Raw genomic sequence first — 20,395 nt, forward strand, 5'->3', positions numbered from 1 at the left:
AAGAAAGGAAGAAAGAAATGATAAAGCCAACACTGACTGAAGGCTTCTGGGCCAGCACTGCTTTGAATATTTTATGCATGTTAATTAATTTAAGCAGAAAGGTTAAGACAAGGTCTGCACTCTGAACCTTTACACTCTCCTGCCCGTTAATACATACATACATACATACATAAATAATAAAAAACTAAAAAAAAAAAAAGACTAGGAAAGCAAGCAAGCGAAGAAAGGTTTTTATGTGCACAGAAAATTACCAGAAAAATCGACAAAGCAAAGTGTTTGCCCTTGAGAAGGGGAACTGTGAAATGGAAATCTGGAGTGGGAGCTGGCTTATATTTCCTTGAATAATCTTCTGCGATGTTCAGACTTTTTGACTGTTTTTTTTTTTTTTTTACCACTTTCATATTTGCATGGGGGAAAAAAAAACCCTGAACTAAACAACCTAGTTAAAATTAAAAATACTAAACTTTCAATTAAAGAATTCTTAACCACAAAACCAAAAGACAACCAACAGAATGGGAGAAGATATTTGCAAATGACATATCAGATAAAGGGCTAGTATCCAAAATTTATAAAGAACTTATCAAACTCAACACCCAAAGAACAAATGATCCAATCAAGAAATGGGCAGAAGACACGAACAGATGTTTTTCCAAAGAAGACATCCAAATGGCCAACAGACACATGAAAAAGTGCTCAACATCGCTCGGCATCAGGGAAATCCAAATCAAAACCTCAATGAGATACCACCTCACACCAGTCAGAATGGCTAAAATTAACAAGTCAGAAAATGACAGATGTTGGCAGGGATGCGGAGAAAGGGGAACCCTCCTACACTGTTAGTGGGAATGCAAGCCGGTGCAGCCACTCTGGAAAACAGTATGGAGGTTCCTCAAAGAGTTGAAAATAGAGCTAGCCTACAACTCAGCAATTGCACTACTGGGTATTTACCCCAAAGATACAAATGGAGGGATCCGAAGGGATACGTGCACCCCGATGTTTATAGCAGCAATGTCCACAATAGACAAACTGTGGAAAGAGCCAAGATATCCATCAACAGATGAATGGATAAAGAAGACACGGTTTATATATACAATGGAATATTATGCAGCCATCAAAAGGAATGAAATCTTGCCATTTGCAATGACGTGGATGGAACTGGAGGGTATTATGCTGAGCGAAAGAAGTCAATCAGAGAAAGACATATATCATATGACCTCAGTGATATGAGGAATTCTTAATCTCAGGAAACAAACTGAGGGTTGCTGGAGTGGTGGGGGGTGGGAGGGATGGGGTGGCTGGGTGATAGACATTGGGGAGGGTATGTGCTATGGTGAGTGCTGTGAAGTGTGAAAGACTGTTGAATCACAAACCTGTACCTCTGAAACAAATAATACATTATATGTTAAAAAAAAATAAGAAGAAGATAGCAGGAGGGGAAGAATGAAGGGGGGGAAATTGGAGGGGGAGATGAACCATGAAAGACTATGGACTCTGAAAAACAAACTGAGGGTTCTAAAGGGGAGGGGGGTGAGGGGATGGGTTAGCCTGGTGATGAGTATTAAGGAGGGCACATACTGCATGGAGCACTGGGTGTTATGCACAAACAATGAATCATGGAGCACTACATCAAAAACTAATGATGTATGGTGAACATAATAATAAAATTAAAAAAGAAAAAAAGAATTCTTAGCCAACTTGACAATTGTCAGGTATCAGTGGGAGGTTTGTTAATCTCAGTGGTGAAACTCCTCCCAGAGGCCCTCTGCAATAGGTCGTAACTCTTGTCTGAGAAGGAGCCACCCATCTCTTCAGTCAGCACAGACTGGAGCCGTAGCATACAGTGGGGAACTGTTCTGCACAGGGAATGCTATGGTCTGAATGTTTATGTCCCTCCACAAAATCCATATGTTAAAATCCTAATGCCCATTTCGATGGTAGGAGGGGGGCCTTTGGGAAGAGTCTTCATGAATGAGATTAGTGCTATCATAAAAGTGACCCCACAGAACTCTCTAGCCCCTTCCACCATATAAGGATGCAAGAAGTCTGTAGCCCATAAGAGGGCCCTAACTCAACCAGACTAGCACTCTGATCTCGGACTTCCAGAACTTCTGATGTTCTCATCTCCAGAATTGTGAGAAATAATTGTCACTTTGCACTTATTAACACATTTAACCTTTTCAAAATCTTATGAAATATGTATTATTACCACTCCACTCTATGATAAGAAACTGAGATTCAGGAAGATAAATAAGTTACCTAATGTCCCATGGATGATAAGTGGAGGAACTTAGGATTTAAACCCAGGGAGTCTTAATTCAGAACTGACCAATTGACCATATGCTACCCTGTTGCCAATTCATTAGTGAACTCTTTAGTTCTTAAATATGCTAGATTTAAAAAAAAAAATACTGATTCCCTTTCTTCCTTTCAGTCTCTACTATTATATAAACAGTTTAGTCTTCCATCATTTCCTTCTTGGACCATGAAATAGCCTCCTTCTGTCGTTACCTCTCTGGTCTTGTCCTTTTGAAATTTATATCCATAAAACACAAAGATTTAAAATGAAACTCTGACCATGTTGCTGTCCTCAGTGGCTGCCTTCTCATGCTCACAATCATGTCCAAATTACTTAATATGGCATATGAGAACCTTCATTATTTGATTCCTGTCTGTGACTCCAAATTTGAACTCATATTAGTTTATCATAGACCATAGTTCCTTTCAAAATAGACCAGTCTTTTGTTCCTTGGAAACATCAATATACAATAAACAAATCAGCAGGTGCATAATAAACCTGATCTGTACACTGCCAGGGCTTCTAAATGGACTCAAGTTGCAGCAGAAAGTACAGTTGGAATGTTTATTAAGCCTCTGTTTTCTGTTTTGTTGTCAATCTTAATGGCAATTCCAATGAAATATTTACTTGATTATGGGCTCTTGCCTTCGTTAGAAGCGTGAGCTTTTAAGGAAAAGACTGTTGGGGTGCCTGGATGGCACCAGTGGTTGAGCAGCTGACTTCTGATTTCAGCTCAGGTCATGATCTCAGGGTCATGAGATTGAGCCCTGCGTGGAGCTCCACACTCAGCCGGGGGTCTGCTTGGGATTCTCTCTCTCCCTCTTCCCCTCCCCGCCACTCGCTCTCCCCCCCAAAATAAATAATTAAATATTTTAAGAAGTAAAGAAAAGATTGTTAATATACTGCATGCACTTATTTATTAATTCAGTGATCATTTTTTTTTTAGCAAAGAATACAAGGTTAGTTTCTCAGGATTCCACAGTAAATAAAATAACTAGAAACTTGACTTAGGGTATATATGATGCAACAAAATAAATGCTAGAACAGAAAGGGAAGCAGAGGCTATTGCATTAATTTACAGGTGGGGCATCTAACCAAAACAGAGAATTCAGAGGAGAAAGCTGAGGGAGGAGTGGTAATCAAAAGCCAGGTGAGGAATGACCTTTTTCTCCCTATCACAGAGATTGATTATTATCCTGCTGGCTACAGGGAAACACTCACTAAATTTAAGCAGCTAAGAGATAAGATCAGATTTATCATTTATCTTCATACTGATGTGTGTGGAACGAATTGAAACTGAGCAAAACTAGAGGTCCTAAGCTGATAAGAAGACACAGCAGCCTAGCTGAGAAATGACAGGTGCCTAAGGCCATGGCCATGGCAGTGAGAATGGAGAAGAGGAGACAAATTTAGGAGACATTGTGAAATAATGGAACTTGGAGATTGATTGGATACTGTAGACTTTGAGGGAGATGCGTCTGTAGAGGCAGTCTTTAGGATGATTCCCAGATTTTGAATTTGGTGATTAGGAAGATATTATTTCATTGTTTCATTGTATCCATTTAAGTGAAGAAATCAGGGCACCTGGGTGGCTCAGTTGGTTAAGCGACTGCCTTCGGCTCAGGTCATGGTCCCGAAGTCCTGGGATCGAGTCCCACATCGGGCTCCTGGCTCAGTGGGGAGCCTGCTTCTCCCTCTGACCCTCTCCCCTCTCATGCTGTTTCTCTCTCTCTCTCAAATAAATAAATAAATAAAATCTTTAAAAAAAAATAAGTGAAGAAATCAAACGTAAGAATCAGGGAACTGGGTGTTAAGAGTGGATATCAGCTGTCGTTTCCTGACTTGTTAATTTTAGCCATTCTGACTGGTGTGAGGTGGTATCTCATTGAGGTTTTGATTTGGATTTCCCTGACACTGTTGGTGGGAATGCAAGCTGGTGTAGCCACTCTGGAAAACTGTATGGAGGTTCCTCAAAAAGTTGAAAATAGAGCTACCATATGATCCAGCAATTGCACTACTGGGTATTTACCCCAAAGATACAAAAGTAGGGATCCGAAGGGCTACGTGCACCCCGATGTTTATTGCAGCAATGTCCACAATAGCCAAACTGTGGAAAGAGCCAAGATGTCCATCGACAGATGAATGGATAAAGAAGATGTGGTATATATATTCAATGGAATATTATGCAGCCATCAAAAGGAATGAGATCTTGCCATTTGCAACGACGTGGATGGAACTGGAGGGTATTATGTTGAGTGAAATAAGTCAAACAGAGAAAGACATGTATCATATGATCTCACTGATATGAGGAATTCTTAATCGCAGGAAACAAACTGAGTGTTGTTGGAGTGGGGGGTGGGGAGGGAGGGATGGGGTGATGGGGTGATGGACACTGGGGAGGGTGTGTGCTCTGGTAAGCGCTGTGAATGGTGCAAGACTGTTGAATCTCAGATCTGTACCTCTGAAACAAATAATGCAATATATGTTAAGAAAAAAAAAGAAGAAGAAGAAGGTAGCGGGAGGGGAAGAATGAAGCGGGGGAAATCGGAGGGGTAGATGAACCATGAGAGACGATAGACTCTGAAAAACAAACTGAGGGTTCTAGAGGGGAGGGGGGTGGGAGGATGGGTTGGCCTGGTGGTGGGTATTGAGGAGGGCACATTCTGCATGGAGCACTGGGTGTTATGCACAAACAATGAATCATGGAACACTTCATCTAGAACTAATGATGTAATGTATGGGGATTAGCATAAGAATAAAAAAAAAAGAGTGGATACCAGCTTTGGATATGTTAACTGTGTGATGACTGCACACAACTAGCTATGTGGGTATCCAGTTCGGAGAGAGACATGGGCCGCTAATAGAGTATCTGTAAGCCATCAGGTTAGAGGTGAAAATTGAAGCCACAGGAGGGAATGAAATCAACCCAAGGAGAATATGGAGACAGAGACTAGTGAAACAAGGTGGAGTAGGAACTCTGGTAAGACCTATATTTAGGGGCTGTCCTAAGTAAAGGGAGCTCAAAAGAATCTTCAAGATGGACTTTGGCAAAAGCAGTTGGCGCAAGAAGGTAATAGAGATTTGGTGTTGTGAGCTGTACTATGCTCCCCCCAAATTCATGTGTGGAAGTCCTAAGCCCATGTACCTCAGAAGGTGATTGTGTTTGGAGATACAAATATTAGAGAGTTAATTAAATTAAAATGAGGTCATTAAAATGGGCTCTAACCCGATATTACTGGTGCCTTTATAAAAAGAGGAGGTTAGAACTCAAACAGAAGGAAGAGGCTGGGGAGATACAGGAAAAATGACATCTACAAGCCAAGGAGAGAGGCCTCAGAAGAAACCTGATCTCAGACTTGTAGCCTTTCAAATTGTGAGAAAATAAATTTCTGTTGTTTGAACCATCCAGTCTGTGATACTTTGTTATGGCAGCCCTAGTGAACTAATATAGTTAGGGAGTTAATGGGAAATGCAAAAATTGAGACAGCAAATGTAGATAAGAAGAGTATGTGGAGATGGGTGTTTCCTTCTTGTGTTTGTGTTTTTTTTTAATGAGAGTCTTGAAGTATTTATTTATATATTAAGGGCAGGGTGGAAGATGAGAGAGAGGTTGACAGAAGGCTTAAGAAGATAATTAACAAGGCACTTGACATGGAATCCAACATATGGAAAGACACACTTTCTACTGAGACAGAATAGAAGGATGTTAAGGGTGGACTGAGTGAGAAGTAAGTTTGTACACAAGGACAACCTTGAAGAAAAAACTAGAAAATTCTTTTCTAGGCTTTGGTATTCTCTGTCAAGTTGAAGCTAATGCCATCTACTGAGCTTAAGGCCAACACGGTCAGATGAGGAGCTTGAGGGGGATGCTGGAAATTTTAAACCACCCCTGTGTGGACTGGGGAGGAGTGCAGCCTGGGGGGAGGTGTGTGGACCAGCTGAGCTGTGTGGAGGTCCTGGGTGAGGGTATAATGCCAAGAGTTCTTATATCATTATGAATTTCTCTAAGCAATACAAGTTTACAAGAGGGGCAGAAAACTAATAGGGTTCATCAAAAGTTGGAGTGTTTCTGGATTATAGAAGGAATAGAAGTCAAGGGCATTGATAATATTATCAAGAGTGGTCAAAATGGATCTGGATTGATTCTAGGAAGGAATTGAAAACCGGAGGAGCAAGATGGAATGGGAGGAAAGCCAGTGCCAAAGAACTGGATCTCGATGTGGTCCAAGAGTAGGTTTGTGGTCACAAGTGAGAGTGAGAGCTGAGAGATGGGCCAGTTGCAGTGAGGCAAAGGGTTAAATGTTGGATTCCCCAGTGTTTGGAATCCACATGCAGCACAGTTCTGGTGAACACAGCTAAGGATGTGGTTCCAGATGTGAGTGGCTCTGGCAGAACAGACACAAGAGGTTAAGAGGCAACAAAAAGTTACTGGCAGAGTCCACAGGATATAAAAGTCACCCAGGATTTGGGAAGGATTGGGGGGAAAGGACAACTAGAATCCAGGTGCATTTTACAATTCTTTGTTGATCTCTTAAATCTTACATATTCATGGTGACCCAGGTTTAAAGAAAATGGTAATAAAAACCTGAAACCTGATTTACCAATTGTTACTTTCCAGAACAAAAGTGGAGAGGACCAAAGAAAGACAAGGGAAAAGGAACTGATTTGTACATGACACCATCCCTGTTTTCTTCCCCATAATTGCAGGCTTCAGAGGTTCAGTATTACTTCTGATTTATTAAATAGCCAGTAGACCTTGACCTGTAATATGAATGCTAATTATGCATTGAATCGTAGCAAAGTCTTTTACTAATTATATTCTTTAAAAAAAGAATGATAGCAAATATTTATTGAGCGTTTGCTATGTGCCGATAACTTCCTGGGTGTTTTAGACTCATTTATCTTTACGAGATAGGCATCAGTATTTCTATTTTACAGATGAGGGAACTGAGGCAGGATGAGGAAGAATAATTTACCCGAGATCTCACTGCTGCTTAGGAGTGGAGCTGGGATTCCAACCTATGTACTATGTCCTGGGGAGTCAGAGAACCAGAGCCACTCTTGAGAGAAGAGGCACTGAGGGAGGGTGAATGTGTCAGAGTCAGATGTCATTAGTACGAAATATTCCTCATACACTGATAGTTCGGTAGAATTCTTTCAAAACATAAAAGACAGTAAATTACTGTTGATGAGTAACTAAGACAGGATTTTAAAAATTAATTCATCCAATAAAAATTTGTTGAGCATCATATATACACATATATTGAGTAGAGTATTAGTATAACAGCCTGTAAGGACGTATAAAATGCATTCTTTGCCTTCAGTTCCTATAATAAAATATGCAAAAAAGGAGGCAAACTATTCCATTGGATATTAGAAGGTGTAGGAAGAAATTCTTTCTAAGAAGTCAAAATAGAGATTTCCATTGAATAAGTTCATGTTCTTTTACGTATGGTAGAAACATATTTGGCTATTTCCCAAGACCATCACAGATGAGAGTGAGGGGAGCACCAGCAGCTGGAGCACTAAGGAAGTAATGTGGGGACTTCAGCAAGCCCCCAGCCAACTCCATCAGCACTCCTCCTCAGCTGACACCAACTCACCACCCAGGCCCACAATCCCTGTCTGCTTTTTATCAACTTGATGCCAACACCCATTTGGAGGCATTATTCTGATTGGAACTGATAAAAATTTACTAGAGTCTTCATTTCTCCCACTTTATGTGAAGATCAGTTAGTTTTGCTACAGAAATATTAATGTGCTTGGTTATGAGATGCTGCTCCCAACTCCCCTGGGGGTGTAAGTAATATACGGGGTAAGCAACACATCATCTTTGTAAAATCCAAAATACTGACTACAGAAACCCATCTATTTCCAGGGTTGTAAATAGAGAAAACAGTGTATTTACTCTCCAAATGTAGCTTCAAGATCAGTCATGGGCAAGGTTCTGGCCCTGACCATCTTGTGTCACTCACAGCCATTCCTACCCCTAGAGAGAAGCTAAGAGGCTGGTCACAGTGACGAAGACAGGAAAACTGTATGACACAGACCTGAGAACTAAAAACCAAATAAAGTAAGATGTCAACAACCCTTCTTCCATCAGCAATGACAAAGGTCACCTTATCTTTGGAGTATTCTTTTTTAAGAAAGTGGAACATTTTGGGGCGCCTGGGTGGCTCAGACGGTTAAGCGTCTGCCTTCAGCTCGGGTCATGATCCCAGGGTCCTGGGATTGAGCCCCACATCGGGCTCCCTGCTCAGCGGGTAGCCTGCTTCTCCTTCTCCCTCTGCCTGCCACTCCCCCTGCTTGTGCTCTCTCTCTCTCTCTAATAAAAAATTAAAAAATTAAAAAAAAAAAGTGGAACATTTGTAATAACCTTTAGAAAAATGATCATCTTCCCTTCAAAAAATGTGCTTAAAGAGGGTAAAAACCTGGCATGAGGGGGAAAAATCAATAATCCAACACGTTCCCTGAAATTTGTGGCAAAATGATTCTATGCTGGCCTTACAGGTACAAAAAAGAAAAAAAAATAGGATAATGTGGTCACATGTAAAAGAAATGCCAGTCAAATAGTCCAGACTTTAAAATATTTAGTATTCATGGGAGAGCAGGATCGCTTCAGGCTGCAATGAGTAGGGACTGTTTTACAACATTATTAAAAAGAAAAGAAATATTAACTACATTTATTTAAAAGTATATGTGTTTTGGAAACCGTTGCGAGTGACCACAGTGATAAAGGACTTTGTGAAAACTGAATAAAGTAAACTTTATGGGTCACCAATGGGACCATTGAAAAAAAAAAAACAGATTATTGTAGCTCCTGATTCAGAATAAGTGAATTATTATTCTTTATTTTTATCTTGCTTAGACCAAAAAAATCTCTCTAATGGTGACAAATATTGATCCTTTAAACAGAGGGTTCCAGTTTGTGGATGGTTCTAGAGAATTTAGGTGACTTTCAGGAAGGTGGTTAAGTTTGGAGAGGCATTGGGTAGAGCAAAAATCATTTTAAGAAATGGTTTAACAAGAGCTAGAGGGGTTTGAGGTGAGTGAAAACAGCCACTCACATTAGTCAAGCAGGACTTACCTAGGGGAATGCTGAGGAAAAAACCAATGTCAAGAAGAGTTTTGATTTGTAGGCTAGCAAAAAGTGAGCTTAGGGCGCCTGGGTGGCTCAGTTGGTTAAGCGACTGCCTTCGGCTCAGGTCATGTTCCTGGAGTCCCAGGATCGAGTCCCACATTGGGCTCCCTGCCCGGGGGGGAGCCTGCTTCTGCCTCTGACCCTCCCCCCTCTCATGTGCTCTCTGTCTCTCTCATTCTCTCTGTCTCAAATAAATAAATAAAATCTTTAAAAAAAAAAAAAAGTGAGCTTAAATAGCATGAGCAGTGTACCCAGGACTTAAATCAGCATTAATTTAATTTTTATTTTATCAGGCTTTTAGATGATTCTTTTAATGGAGTCTAAGTATTTGCCAAAACTATTACTAGGCGCCCATTCCTGAGGGTTGACTGTAGACCACTGTATGTTTTCTAAAGAGATCGAAGCTACACCTCCTCTTCTTTCAGTCAATTTTATATGCCCATCAGATTCTTAGTCTACTGAACTTTTCACATTATTTAGTGTTACATTTATTGAAGTGGCTTTTCAGCTTAAAGCTGAGCAATATGTTTGCTTCTGAGGAGACTTACTTCATAGGCTAGAGAAGCCACGTTCCAGGGTCTACGGTAGTAGACCAAGGTGTTTCCATCCCGAACGCGGTCACAGTGTCCATTGTAGTACTCATTGTCAAAAGGTGTGCTTAGGGGATCCATCCCTAAGACGTTGATGCTGAAAATGAACAGAGTAGCATCAGATATGGAAATCCCAGGAGCTAATGCAAGGCAGTCCTCTGTAGCTTGGGAAAGAGAAGGCTTTGGCTCATGTCCCCATCACCCCATATATGCGTGATATAATCAGGAACAGAAGCAAGAGTCTGCTCACTTCTGCTTTATGTCTCTGGCAGCAAGCATACGTTAGGAAGGCCTTATAAACTTCCAGGCAACTAGGGCATTGTTGGGAGCACAATGAAAGAAATGCAATAACTAGGGAGCAAGGGACCATCTGGCTCCTAGAGTCTTAACTCCACTGCTGTAACTCTTAGCTAACCTCCCCTAGTAAGCTAAGAGCCAACTCTGTAGTACCCTATTTAAATTATTTGAGAACAGAGCATCTCGGGGGGGGGGGGGGCAGTATAACATATGCATGTAATTTTTAATCTATGAATCAACATTGGGGCTCTTTCTCTCCCCATTCTCTTTAAACTGAAGCCTTTTCCTCCAGCTGTCTCATTGCTTGTCAAGAACCTCATTCCCTCCAGGCTTATATTATTTCTACTATACTTTCCAAGGGGAAATACAAAAATTTCAGCATCCTGACAAGGCATTCTCAAAAGTTCTACTTTTTCCTCTCAGCAAAATATTTTTATTTGGCAAGCTTTAATTCAGAAACAGAAATCTTATCTAGCTTTAAAAAAGTTAAGTTTGATTTGTAGACCTAAAAGCAATGTATGAACAAGGAGCAGTTCCTTCTCTGTGAAGTACACTTCTGTTAATCAGAATGGTCATTGCTGTCTAGTCTGGAATATATGGCTCCAGACCAGGGAGGCCAAAATAGAGGTTTGATCTGCACATCTATAACTGAGTTTGACACAAAAGCAGAAATTCTTCCATGGATCTAGACCACATCCCAAACTCCAATGAACTGGATTATAAATCTAGATGTTGGTTTCAAGAGTAATATGTCAAAGGGTGTAGATGGTTTACTCTAAAACCCATTGCTAATGAAAGAAAAATAAAAAATAAAAAAGATTATCTTACTGCCAGTGGTTTAGTTAAAAACAACATCTTCACATAAACTGCACATTCTTTTTTTTTAAGATTTTATTTATTTATTTATTTGAGAGAGAGAGAGCTCAAGTGGGGGAAATAGGCAGAGGGACAAGCAGACTCCCTACGGAGCGGGGAGCCTGATACAGGGCTTGATCCCAGGACCCTGAGATCATGACCTGAGCCAAAATCAGATGCTTAACTGACTGAGCCACCCAGGTGCCTCCAAATGGCACATTCTTAATAAATGTTGAATCTACAAAGAAAACGACATTATAGCTCAACTTTAAAGGAAGGTAGGTTAAGGAACCAATTCAGGAATATCTTTCTCAGAGCTAACTGTATAGTTAACCACTTCTGATTTTTTGCTCTATGAGAACCTTTCATGAAAAATGCTATGGCCCTAAAGTTTAATATAGGGCCAAAAATTAGGCTTAGTTGAGTAAGAAAGAAAAAAGAGACATTATTATCTGGTTTACTTTCTCAAACATCTAATGCCTCATGGTAGGTTAACATTTCAGCTTCACTTCTTCACCCATCCCTGCATCTACAGCAAATGAATAATACCTCCCCGCGCCCCCCCCTTTGGTATGACTAAGGTTTTGATACAAAGACATGGAACACTGGAAACAAATTATCTGTGTTTGTTTCTTAAACAAGCCCTGCAGTACATTTTCTTTGTTCTATAGTGAACTTGTCCTTCATAAATCTGTATTAACAGAGACTCTGTACCTCTTCACTTTCAGGGAACAATGACGTTAATCTTTGTTATAATGATGATTAACTCTTGGGTGACTATGATATCTACACAGAGTGTAGTATTTGTAGTAAATAGTGAGTAATATTAAGAGAGTTAATACGCAGTCTTTGATCTCATGAAAATTGTATTCAAATTATGGAGTTGGACACATAACCACCTATTTCAAAAAAGAGTCCAAGGTCAAATACACGTGCGCCAAGTAGCACAGGCAAGTGCTGCGCAGGTTCCCAAAAGGAAGAAACCCCATGGCAGGGTCATAAATAGAGATTAGAAGAAGTAGGATTTGATTTGGGCGCTGCAGGATGGGGATGGAAGGGCAGGAAGAATGGTGTGCACAAAAGCCTGGAGGAGGAAATGTGTATGGCATGGTTTCGCGTAGTAGTCTTCAGATTTTCTGCTTGTCTACTCTATGAAAACATGATGACAAATTTTGCCTGCCTGCACAGTGTTGGTGTGACATCTAAGATTTTTCATCTTAAGTTTAAGTAGTTGCAAAGGATATAATTTCTCAGCAGGCTATAAATATTTACATCTTAAAGTACAGTTATTTTGCCTCTTTTTAAAATAAATCCAGTGAAATATAAATGCCATAGTGATGGTGGGTATCAAATCGCTGCAATGTTTATCTTTCTTTAGCAACTAGAGATTTTATGATATTCCTTTTTATTCTAATTTCTTTTTAAAGACACTTTATTTTTTAGAGCAGTTTTAGGTTCATTGCAAAATGAGTGAAAGAGACAGAGATTTCCCATATGTCCCTACCCACTTTTGATTCTTGAATCCATACTTCTATTCTATTTCCACCACAGAAGTTTAACCTCTTGTAATGTTATTTTAGCTCAGAAGTTTTAATGGATCACTTTTTTATACTTTTTTGTACCAAAAAGGTATTAACTGAAATTTAAAAAATATTAAGTATCCTTTAACTATCAGGTCTAAATAAGTAAAAACTCCTCTGGATTGAGTTATAATTATTAGCAGTATATATATTAAAATGTTTTAAATAGTTAACAAACTCTTTTTTTTTTTTTGGAAAGGTGTCTCAGTGAAAAGAACGGGCGTCTTTTTTAATTAAGTGATTAGTTCCTGCCTTCATAGATGGATACTGCTTATTGCTAGAAAAAGACAAGATTCAGGATCGACTGTATTCTTACTTTCCATTTTTATAGACACAAATCCTGAGAAACTTTACTCATGTACATAAGTGGAAAAGAATAGAAGGAATTTTGGCATGGCAATGTCACTTGATTCTTTGATCTTCTGAGTTTTGTGCCAAAAAGAAAGATCACAGACTAGTCTTTCATTAAAAATTATTTGTATAGCCCATTATCTGATAATTGATTACAATATCTTTCAAAGAGAATTGGAGATGGGTTGACTTACAAGGCACTGGAGTCCAACTGAGCACCAATATTTGGAAATGTTTTTTGGTTTTCCCACCACAGAGTAAAATTGAGGTGGGTAAGGGGGGTACTCTTCTTTTGGACGGTGAAAGTTAGGTGATTACAAAAGGGGACTGCAGAGGGGAGAATGGGCTTCACAACTTGGATGCCACGGGGTTGTTAAGCTTCTCAAGTTTATGAAAAATACGTATGTATGGAATAAAAGATTTACTGTTGGTTCAATAGATTAGTTAAGCCACTAATAGTTGAGGAAACTATTACCTTAAAACTTACCTGTCTCCCCCTTAGAAAGTCTTTTTGCACCCCACAGTAGTATGCATACCCCACTTTGAAGGTTTTATTTTACAGAACAGCAAACTGACTAGTTGGCTGGATCCATCTGGAAAGTTACAATGAAACTGCTCCACAGTCTAAAGCACAACTAAGGAAGAAATGTTTCAAAACTTTTGACTTGGTTCCACTACTATAGAGACAGCCAGTCTAGTCTAGAATGAGCCAATTTTTTTTTTTTTTTTCGGCCAAGAAACATGAAAACTTCTCATGGATGGAATGTCATCGCCTGGGAAATAAAAAAATCATGTGTATTTTGGCAGCACCTAGAGATGCCTGTTTTCATGCCAGCATCTAGAACCATAGGCAGTTCCCATTTACCAGGTGACCAGAAAAGAAAGCTCCCTCCACAGAAGGGGTGCTATGCTTAGATCACATAAAAAAGTAATTCATTACCATACATCATTTACAGCTGGTTTGGATTTATATTTTTTCAATGAGTGCAAGTTAGGGGATTTCCCTAAACACTTCTGGAGAATCTCAAATGCCTACAAGGCAAGAGGCGGAAATATTTGTGATACAAGGGAATTCTGCTGGCATTAAGAATTTAAGGGGGAGTCCTTCAAATGAAAAAAACAGGTACAAATTAATGACTGTGGGTACTTGTACTTTCATGTATGAAAGAGTCTGATTGTATATGACTGCTCATAAGACTTGTTGAGATTTTCCAGATTGGATTGTGTAGAAGCAGTTTATAAATCTGTTGCTATGACGAGGGTGTTTACTCCTATTACCTCTATTCAATATATCCCAGAAACCCTTAGAAGAATAATGGTGATGCATGGTAAATAAATACATAATGTTCATGGGATTGAGGAATATCACCAATATAATAAAGCATGCCATTTTGAGAACTCTTCTTAAATATTAATCACTGATTTCTACTCTTCTATACTCTTAATTCAAAAATTCGGATAATTAATAGCAACTTAAGGAGATCATTGGTTAGTTTTGCTTTGAAGCTAGGGTGTTGATTTACAGGTTTTGCAGTGATGGGGAAAATGATGTGGGTGGAGATGAGCATGTGGGGAGAGGCCAAGGTAAGGTGGCATGGTGAAAAAAACATAGTTTTATAAAAGTCAGAGAAACTTGGGTTTAGTTCCACTGGAAACTAAAGAGTTCTGCTAGAATCTAAAGAGATAAAATGGTCTTACTTGCTTCTCTCATTTTTCTTTTTTCTGTAAAGTGAATGTAATACCTCCCCTGACAACCTCAGGATTATTATGAAAACTCTATAGAGAAAAAAATGTAGAAAAGAAAGTTCAAAGTATTATGCAAATGAAAGCTGTTGGAGAATAATAGGCTTTAGGAAGACTGGTTATAGGTAATTGTTCATGGTAATGGGAATTTAATAAAAAATGCTGGTAGATTTATTCTATGAGGACCTACCTCATTTTTCACCTCTTCAGCCAACCTTCCCCATAACTGGGATCCCACCCTCTTGCTTGGTCCTGAAGACTCAGCCCTGTGTCATTCCCTGTCACCAGCTCTTACCGTGGCAAAGCATGATATATTTAGCCAGCTCTCTAGGATGCCTCATTATGAAACTTTCTAGCAAATGTTATATAATAATTTTTTTTCTCTGAACAAAGAAAATGAATAGATTGTGAATGATTATTTTTCAACTGAGAGGGCTAAAATTTCTGTATCCTTTCACAAGGTGCAAATTTGCATGGAGCGAAAATACATAATATATGCAATGCCCTGCTTCAAGCCCATCTGTTTAGATTAAGGAGAAAACTGTTTCTCGGATCCCAAATAAAGCAAAAACAAAGTCATAATGGACTTTCACCACAGACTCACAGTGTCTCCCTAAGGAAAGCAGCAGGATGAGTCAGAACTCATTGGAGCATGCAGTGATCTGGTTCTAAGGTTTCTGACAACCTTCATACCATTTACTGACAATTATTAAAAGAACCTCCTGTGTTTGGAGACAAAGACTGTACACTGGATTCAAGACTCCTACCTTTAGGCTAAGGGCCAAAGACCCTTAGTTCGTGGGCAATACTTGGATGTTGCTAGGACAAGATTTTATAAAGTGAATAAAGGGTGTATGAAATGTTTTATCTGGTGCCTGACTCTTGGTACCCTGGACTTTTCTCCTTATTGAGATTCAAAAGTTCAAGTTCCATCTGGCTTAGAGAGAGAAGACATCTCCATTTATAGCCAACCTCGATCCAGAGGCCTTATCTTAGGAACTGCCCCCTATCCTGGTGTAGGGTTTCTCAGCCAGAGCACCACTGACGCTGTGGGTCTGGCTGCTCTGTGCACTGCAGGATGTTTGGCACCATCCAGGGCCTCTACCCACTGGAGGTAGCCGTGTTACCTCACCCCCTGAGTCCTCCATCCCATCCCCCACAGTTGTGACCCCCTAGAAGAGTTTCCAGGCATTGCTAAATGTCCTCTGGGGAAAAAAATCACCCCTGGTTGGGAACCAGTACCTTAGTCCCTCTATTAGCTTTGCTTTTACCATCATCCCCATCTTCTTTCCTCTCCTTATCCCCATTCCCAGGACTTAAGTCCTGAACCTGAATTTATTTCTAGGGACCCAGTTTCAATCTTACCTGATGCCAACTGACAGTATTTTAGAAGCACTTATTTTCATTAATTCATGAACTGATTGACTGATTCACCTATTTGTCTACTCCCCCCCCCACCCAGGGTTTATGGAGCACCTATGATGAACCAGGCACTGAGATCATGAGGTTGATAAGACACATCGCATGACAGGCAGTGAAACAGAGCCACATGCCATCTCTGTCAATAGACCAGTGGACTTGGGAAAAGCTGTGTCTCTTTTGAGTACAATTTGCCAAGAAATTTACCCAAAGTACCTTTGCTGAAAACAGCTCAGAACAACAAATGGAAACTATGTCATGGATATCCCTGGAATCTTCTCTGACCATATGGAACAGAACAGAACAGCACCTCGGGCCTACGTCATTTTCCTAATTCCCAGAGCGCAGATCTCTGGGTGATGGTCTTTATTCTGTGACACTCTGAGTTCTAAACTGTCCAAGACCTCTCATCCGAGCTTAGCTGGCCAGAGCCCCTATGTTTTGTACAGAAAGTGGGTGAAACTTCACTTTGTAATGAGAACCAGAGTCTCAACACCATCACCATCCACATCAGAACTGCTTCTTCTGCCCTTTCCTCTCGGGTTGACTCTACAATGCTCTACCTCCTGAGAACTGATAACCTGGCGTAGATCCAGGACAAGTTCCCAGGGAAGACCAGCCTTACTGACAATTCAAATATTTGAATGGCCAGACCTACCACTGGCAACTCAATGTCAAGTGGTAACATGTCACTTGAACATTGTTGTGGCCTTCCTGAGGTTCATAACCGAGGTGTGTCATCTCCTGATGGACTCGGAGAAAATCACCTATCCTCCAGATTCTACAGACCCCCTCCTGCGCTTCGTCCAAATGATCTCGAGATACTCATGTCACACTTACCTTCTTTTAAGCTCAAGCATGTTTCAAGCAGAAGGCAGACCTGGGAGCTGCTCCCCACCCCCACCCCCCGCCCTTGCAGACCCTCCACCACCCTAGCGCGGCAGGCAAGACTGAGGTGCCCCTTCCACCCATCTTCATCTAGAAACATTTAAGCCAAATACGGACCCATAGCCTGCTGTCCGAGCCAGCTCAGATTCTTCCACGATCCTCTCACGGCAAGGGGAACGGAGATCACCTTCACAATCAACCTCATCTGAAAAGTCTCCGCAGTCATTGTCACCGTTACACAGAAGCCCCCTTTTGATGCACCTGCCTGCAATCAAAATCAAGAAAGACACTGCGTGTCTAACGACAGATTTCCTTTCTCTTCCTGAAGTTAGCAAATGGACTTTAATGATAGAGGGGAGGGAACAGGCACACACTTGAATTCTCAGAAGCACCCTTTACAGTTATTTCTGAATTCTTTTTTTTTTTTTACGGTAAATCTAAAGATGCCTTGTTTATTAACTAACTTGTGGAAACCAGGAATCATTGTCTCTGAGGCTGCACCTGCCCCACGGAGGTGTGTGCTGTGCAGCATTTACAGACAGCCCTTTGACCGGCCCCTTTCGCACTTGGAAACACGAGCGTGTAAAAGCAGGCTTCGTTCTTTTAGCTCTGTGGTGAGCAAGGGGGATGCAGGGATTACCTGTATCGCATTTAAAGTAATTGCCACAGTCCTCCTCCATGTCTGCACAGGCCTCAGTGGGCTCACACTGTCGTCTGTCTCCCACAGCGTCTATGCACTTCTGCCCGTTGTATTGTCCAAAGATCTCAATGCTCCTTGAGCGGAACTGTGTAAAACCAGCTGGAAATATTAGAATTTCTATGGCCAAAAGGGATAATGATCTAAAACTGCATCCACAACACTGTAGTCCTCCAGACCCAGTTGAGTCGATGGTTTTAAGATGGAAGCCCTAGCACTGGGTGTTATATGCAAACAATGAATCATGGAACACTACATAAAAAACTAATGATGTACTGTATGGTGATTGTTAACATAACATAATAAAAAAAAAAAAAGATGGAAGCCCTAAAAGCAGTCACTAATGTTAAAGTAACACCCTGCATGCCAGGGTTGGCCGTCTCTCCTATAGCATCCGGGTCCTCGTGGCACGCATTTACCATTGTGTGCCACGCTGAGATCTCCAGGCAAATCGAGCCTCATTCACGTAGATATTTATCTTTCCTTCTTAGTTTGGAACTCAGCTGGAGGCTCCCTGCCTCCTAGTCCTTTTCCTGGAGATGCTGGGAACACAGTTTCCATTTGGGGTCATGGGTGGGGAATGACAATGAACACTTACCATTTGTTTGAGGCAAGGGTCACATTCTGACCATTCGCTCCAGGAGCTCATTCTGCAGTCGATGGGAAATGGCTTCTCGTTCTCTTGTATTATCTGTGGGCCATAACTAAGATAACAGAATGCGTCAACTTCATGGCATGACGAGTGTCTGTGTCCACAAAGTCTTCCCGAGCCAGTCTGATTTATTTACTACTTTTCTGCCTTCCAAATCAAAAGACTTATCCTTTTTTTTTTTTTTTAAGATTTTATTTATTTATTTGAGAGAGAAAGCAAGAGATAGAGCACAAGCAGGGGAGAGAGGGAGAAACAGGCTCCCTCCTGAGCAGGGAGACCAGTTCGGGGCTCGATCCCAGGACTCTGGGATCACGACCTGAGCAGACGCTTAACCGACTAAACCATCCAGGTGCCTCGCAAATCAAAGGACTAATCCTTTTACTAGATCTCTCATTTGGCATTTGATCGTATGCTGCTCTGTGTTTTCATCTGGTCTTCTTGTTGAATTCTCGTACTGCTTTGTGACTTAACTTTCGACCTAACCAAAAGATAGTAATGGTGATGAGAAAAACGGGCAAGTCATCCTGCTGCCTGTTTTACATTGATTAGTCTTAGATTTCCCACTACCTTCTGAACTCAGTGAGGCTAGAGACCTTGTTTCACTTTGTGTCCCCCAGAGTCTGAAAAAGCCTCCAGTTGCCTGGTTCTCTTGCAAATGTAAGCCAGCCAGCCCAGCCGCTCCTGTAGCCAGCACCTGGGATATAATGGTGTGCAAAACAACAAAACAAAATAAAGCAAAAACTATGATCCCCAAACTAAAAGAGCTTATATTCTAAATAACAACATCAGTGATCTGGGACACTTCTAAACCTGTGCAGCTTGCATATCAAGTTCTTGGAACATAGTAGGTGCTCAGTAAATGTTTTCTGAACACAAATGAATAACTACGTGCAAGAAGGGGCAGGAAGTTCTTGATCATGTTTTCTTGGGCAGATCTAGGTCTATATTTCTCTAGGCTACAATCTCCTAGTGAACCACCCACATTCTACTTGTGCACGATTTGTCTGTCAATAAGGCAGACTTTAAGACTGGAGACATCCTACACCATCCAGAAAATCAGGGGGTCTGATAAGCATCCATCTTTTAAAAGGACAGGTTACACCTATATTAAAAAGGCTGCCAAAACTCTTTGGTGAACCTGCTTTCCTGGAAGCCTGAGTATTAGCGTGAATCTGAAACTACAGGGCTGAGAAATTCTCTGCTAGAACTTTTCCATAAAACTAAGATCTCCTCTGGAACTATTGGGCCTCATCAAGAGGCAACGGCAGATGCGCCTTTATGATCTATAGCAGTGGGTCTCCATACACTGCATGTCATAATCCTCAGATATTAAAAATAGGAATTTGTATGATTGTGATTGTCACTCCAAAACAATTAAATCAGGCTTTCTGAGGATGGGCTCCAGGCACCAAATGTTTTTAAAAAGTACCCCAAGTGATTCTCATGTTCATGCACTGTTGAGAAACACCGCATCAGAGCATATTCATGAAATCTGAAAGGGTACAGTTCGAGTAGGTTGGGGGTGCTCATTATATCAATATAGCTCAAACATGAAGCTACCACTAACTTGAAAATATCACTGAGCTGGTTTATCATTAATGTTGGGAATTACTCTAGGCTCTATTTATTAATGTCTCTATGGATCTTTTCAATATCTTTGTTTCTCCAGTATTAGTCCTGTTGCCTTCAACTGGATTATCTGCTCCTGTCTATCTTTTTTGTATTTATCACTTACTTAGATGGTCAGGTTAGCATTTTGTTTTAGCATCTCCCCCAAAGAGATTACTCCCTTGGTTCTAAAAAATTCACCCTATAGATCAGTGACATGATACTTTTATCCTTCCCACCTGCCACTGAGAACAGCTTCAGTGAATAACTAGTTCAGA

At 40.7% G+C, this 20,395-nt stretch overlaps 1 protein-coding gene across 1 annotated transcript in view; it reads right to left on the reverse strand.

Annotated features, from left to right (window-relative positions):
* LOC118006335 (complement component C9-like) overlaps positions 1–20,395 on the reverse strand; it is a 53,142-nt gene that overhangs the window by 23,253 nt on the left and 9,494 nt on the right. The window contains exons 2-5 of the mRNA XM_034998953.1: positions 18,456–18,561; positions 17,801–17,945; positions 17,278–17,425; positions 9,986–10,124 (exon numbers count right to left, since the gene is read on the reverse strand). Of these exons, the coding sequence (XP_034854844.1) occupies positions 9,986–10,124; positions 17,278–17,425; positions 17,801–17,945; positions 18,456–18,561 (538 nt within the window). The remainder of the gene's footprint in view (positions 1–9,985; positions 10,125–17,277; positions 17,426–17,800; positions 17,946–18,455; positions 18,562–20,395) is intronic.

The sequence above is a fragment of the Mirounga leonina genome, unplaced genomic scaffold, assembly GCF_011800145.1.
Source record: "Mirounga leonina isolate KUSES-001 unplaced genomic scaffold, KU_Mleo_1.0 Mir_96, whole genome shotgun sequence".
In the NCBI taxonomy this organism is placed as follows: Eukaryota; Metazoa; Chordata; class Mammalia; order Carnivora; family Phocidae; genus Mirounga; species Mirounga leonina.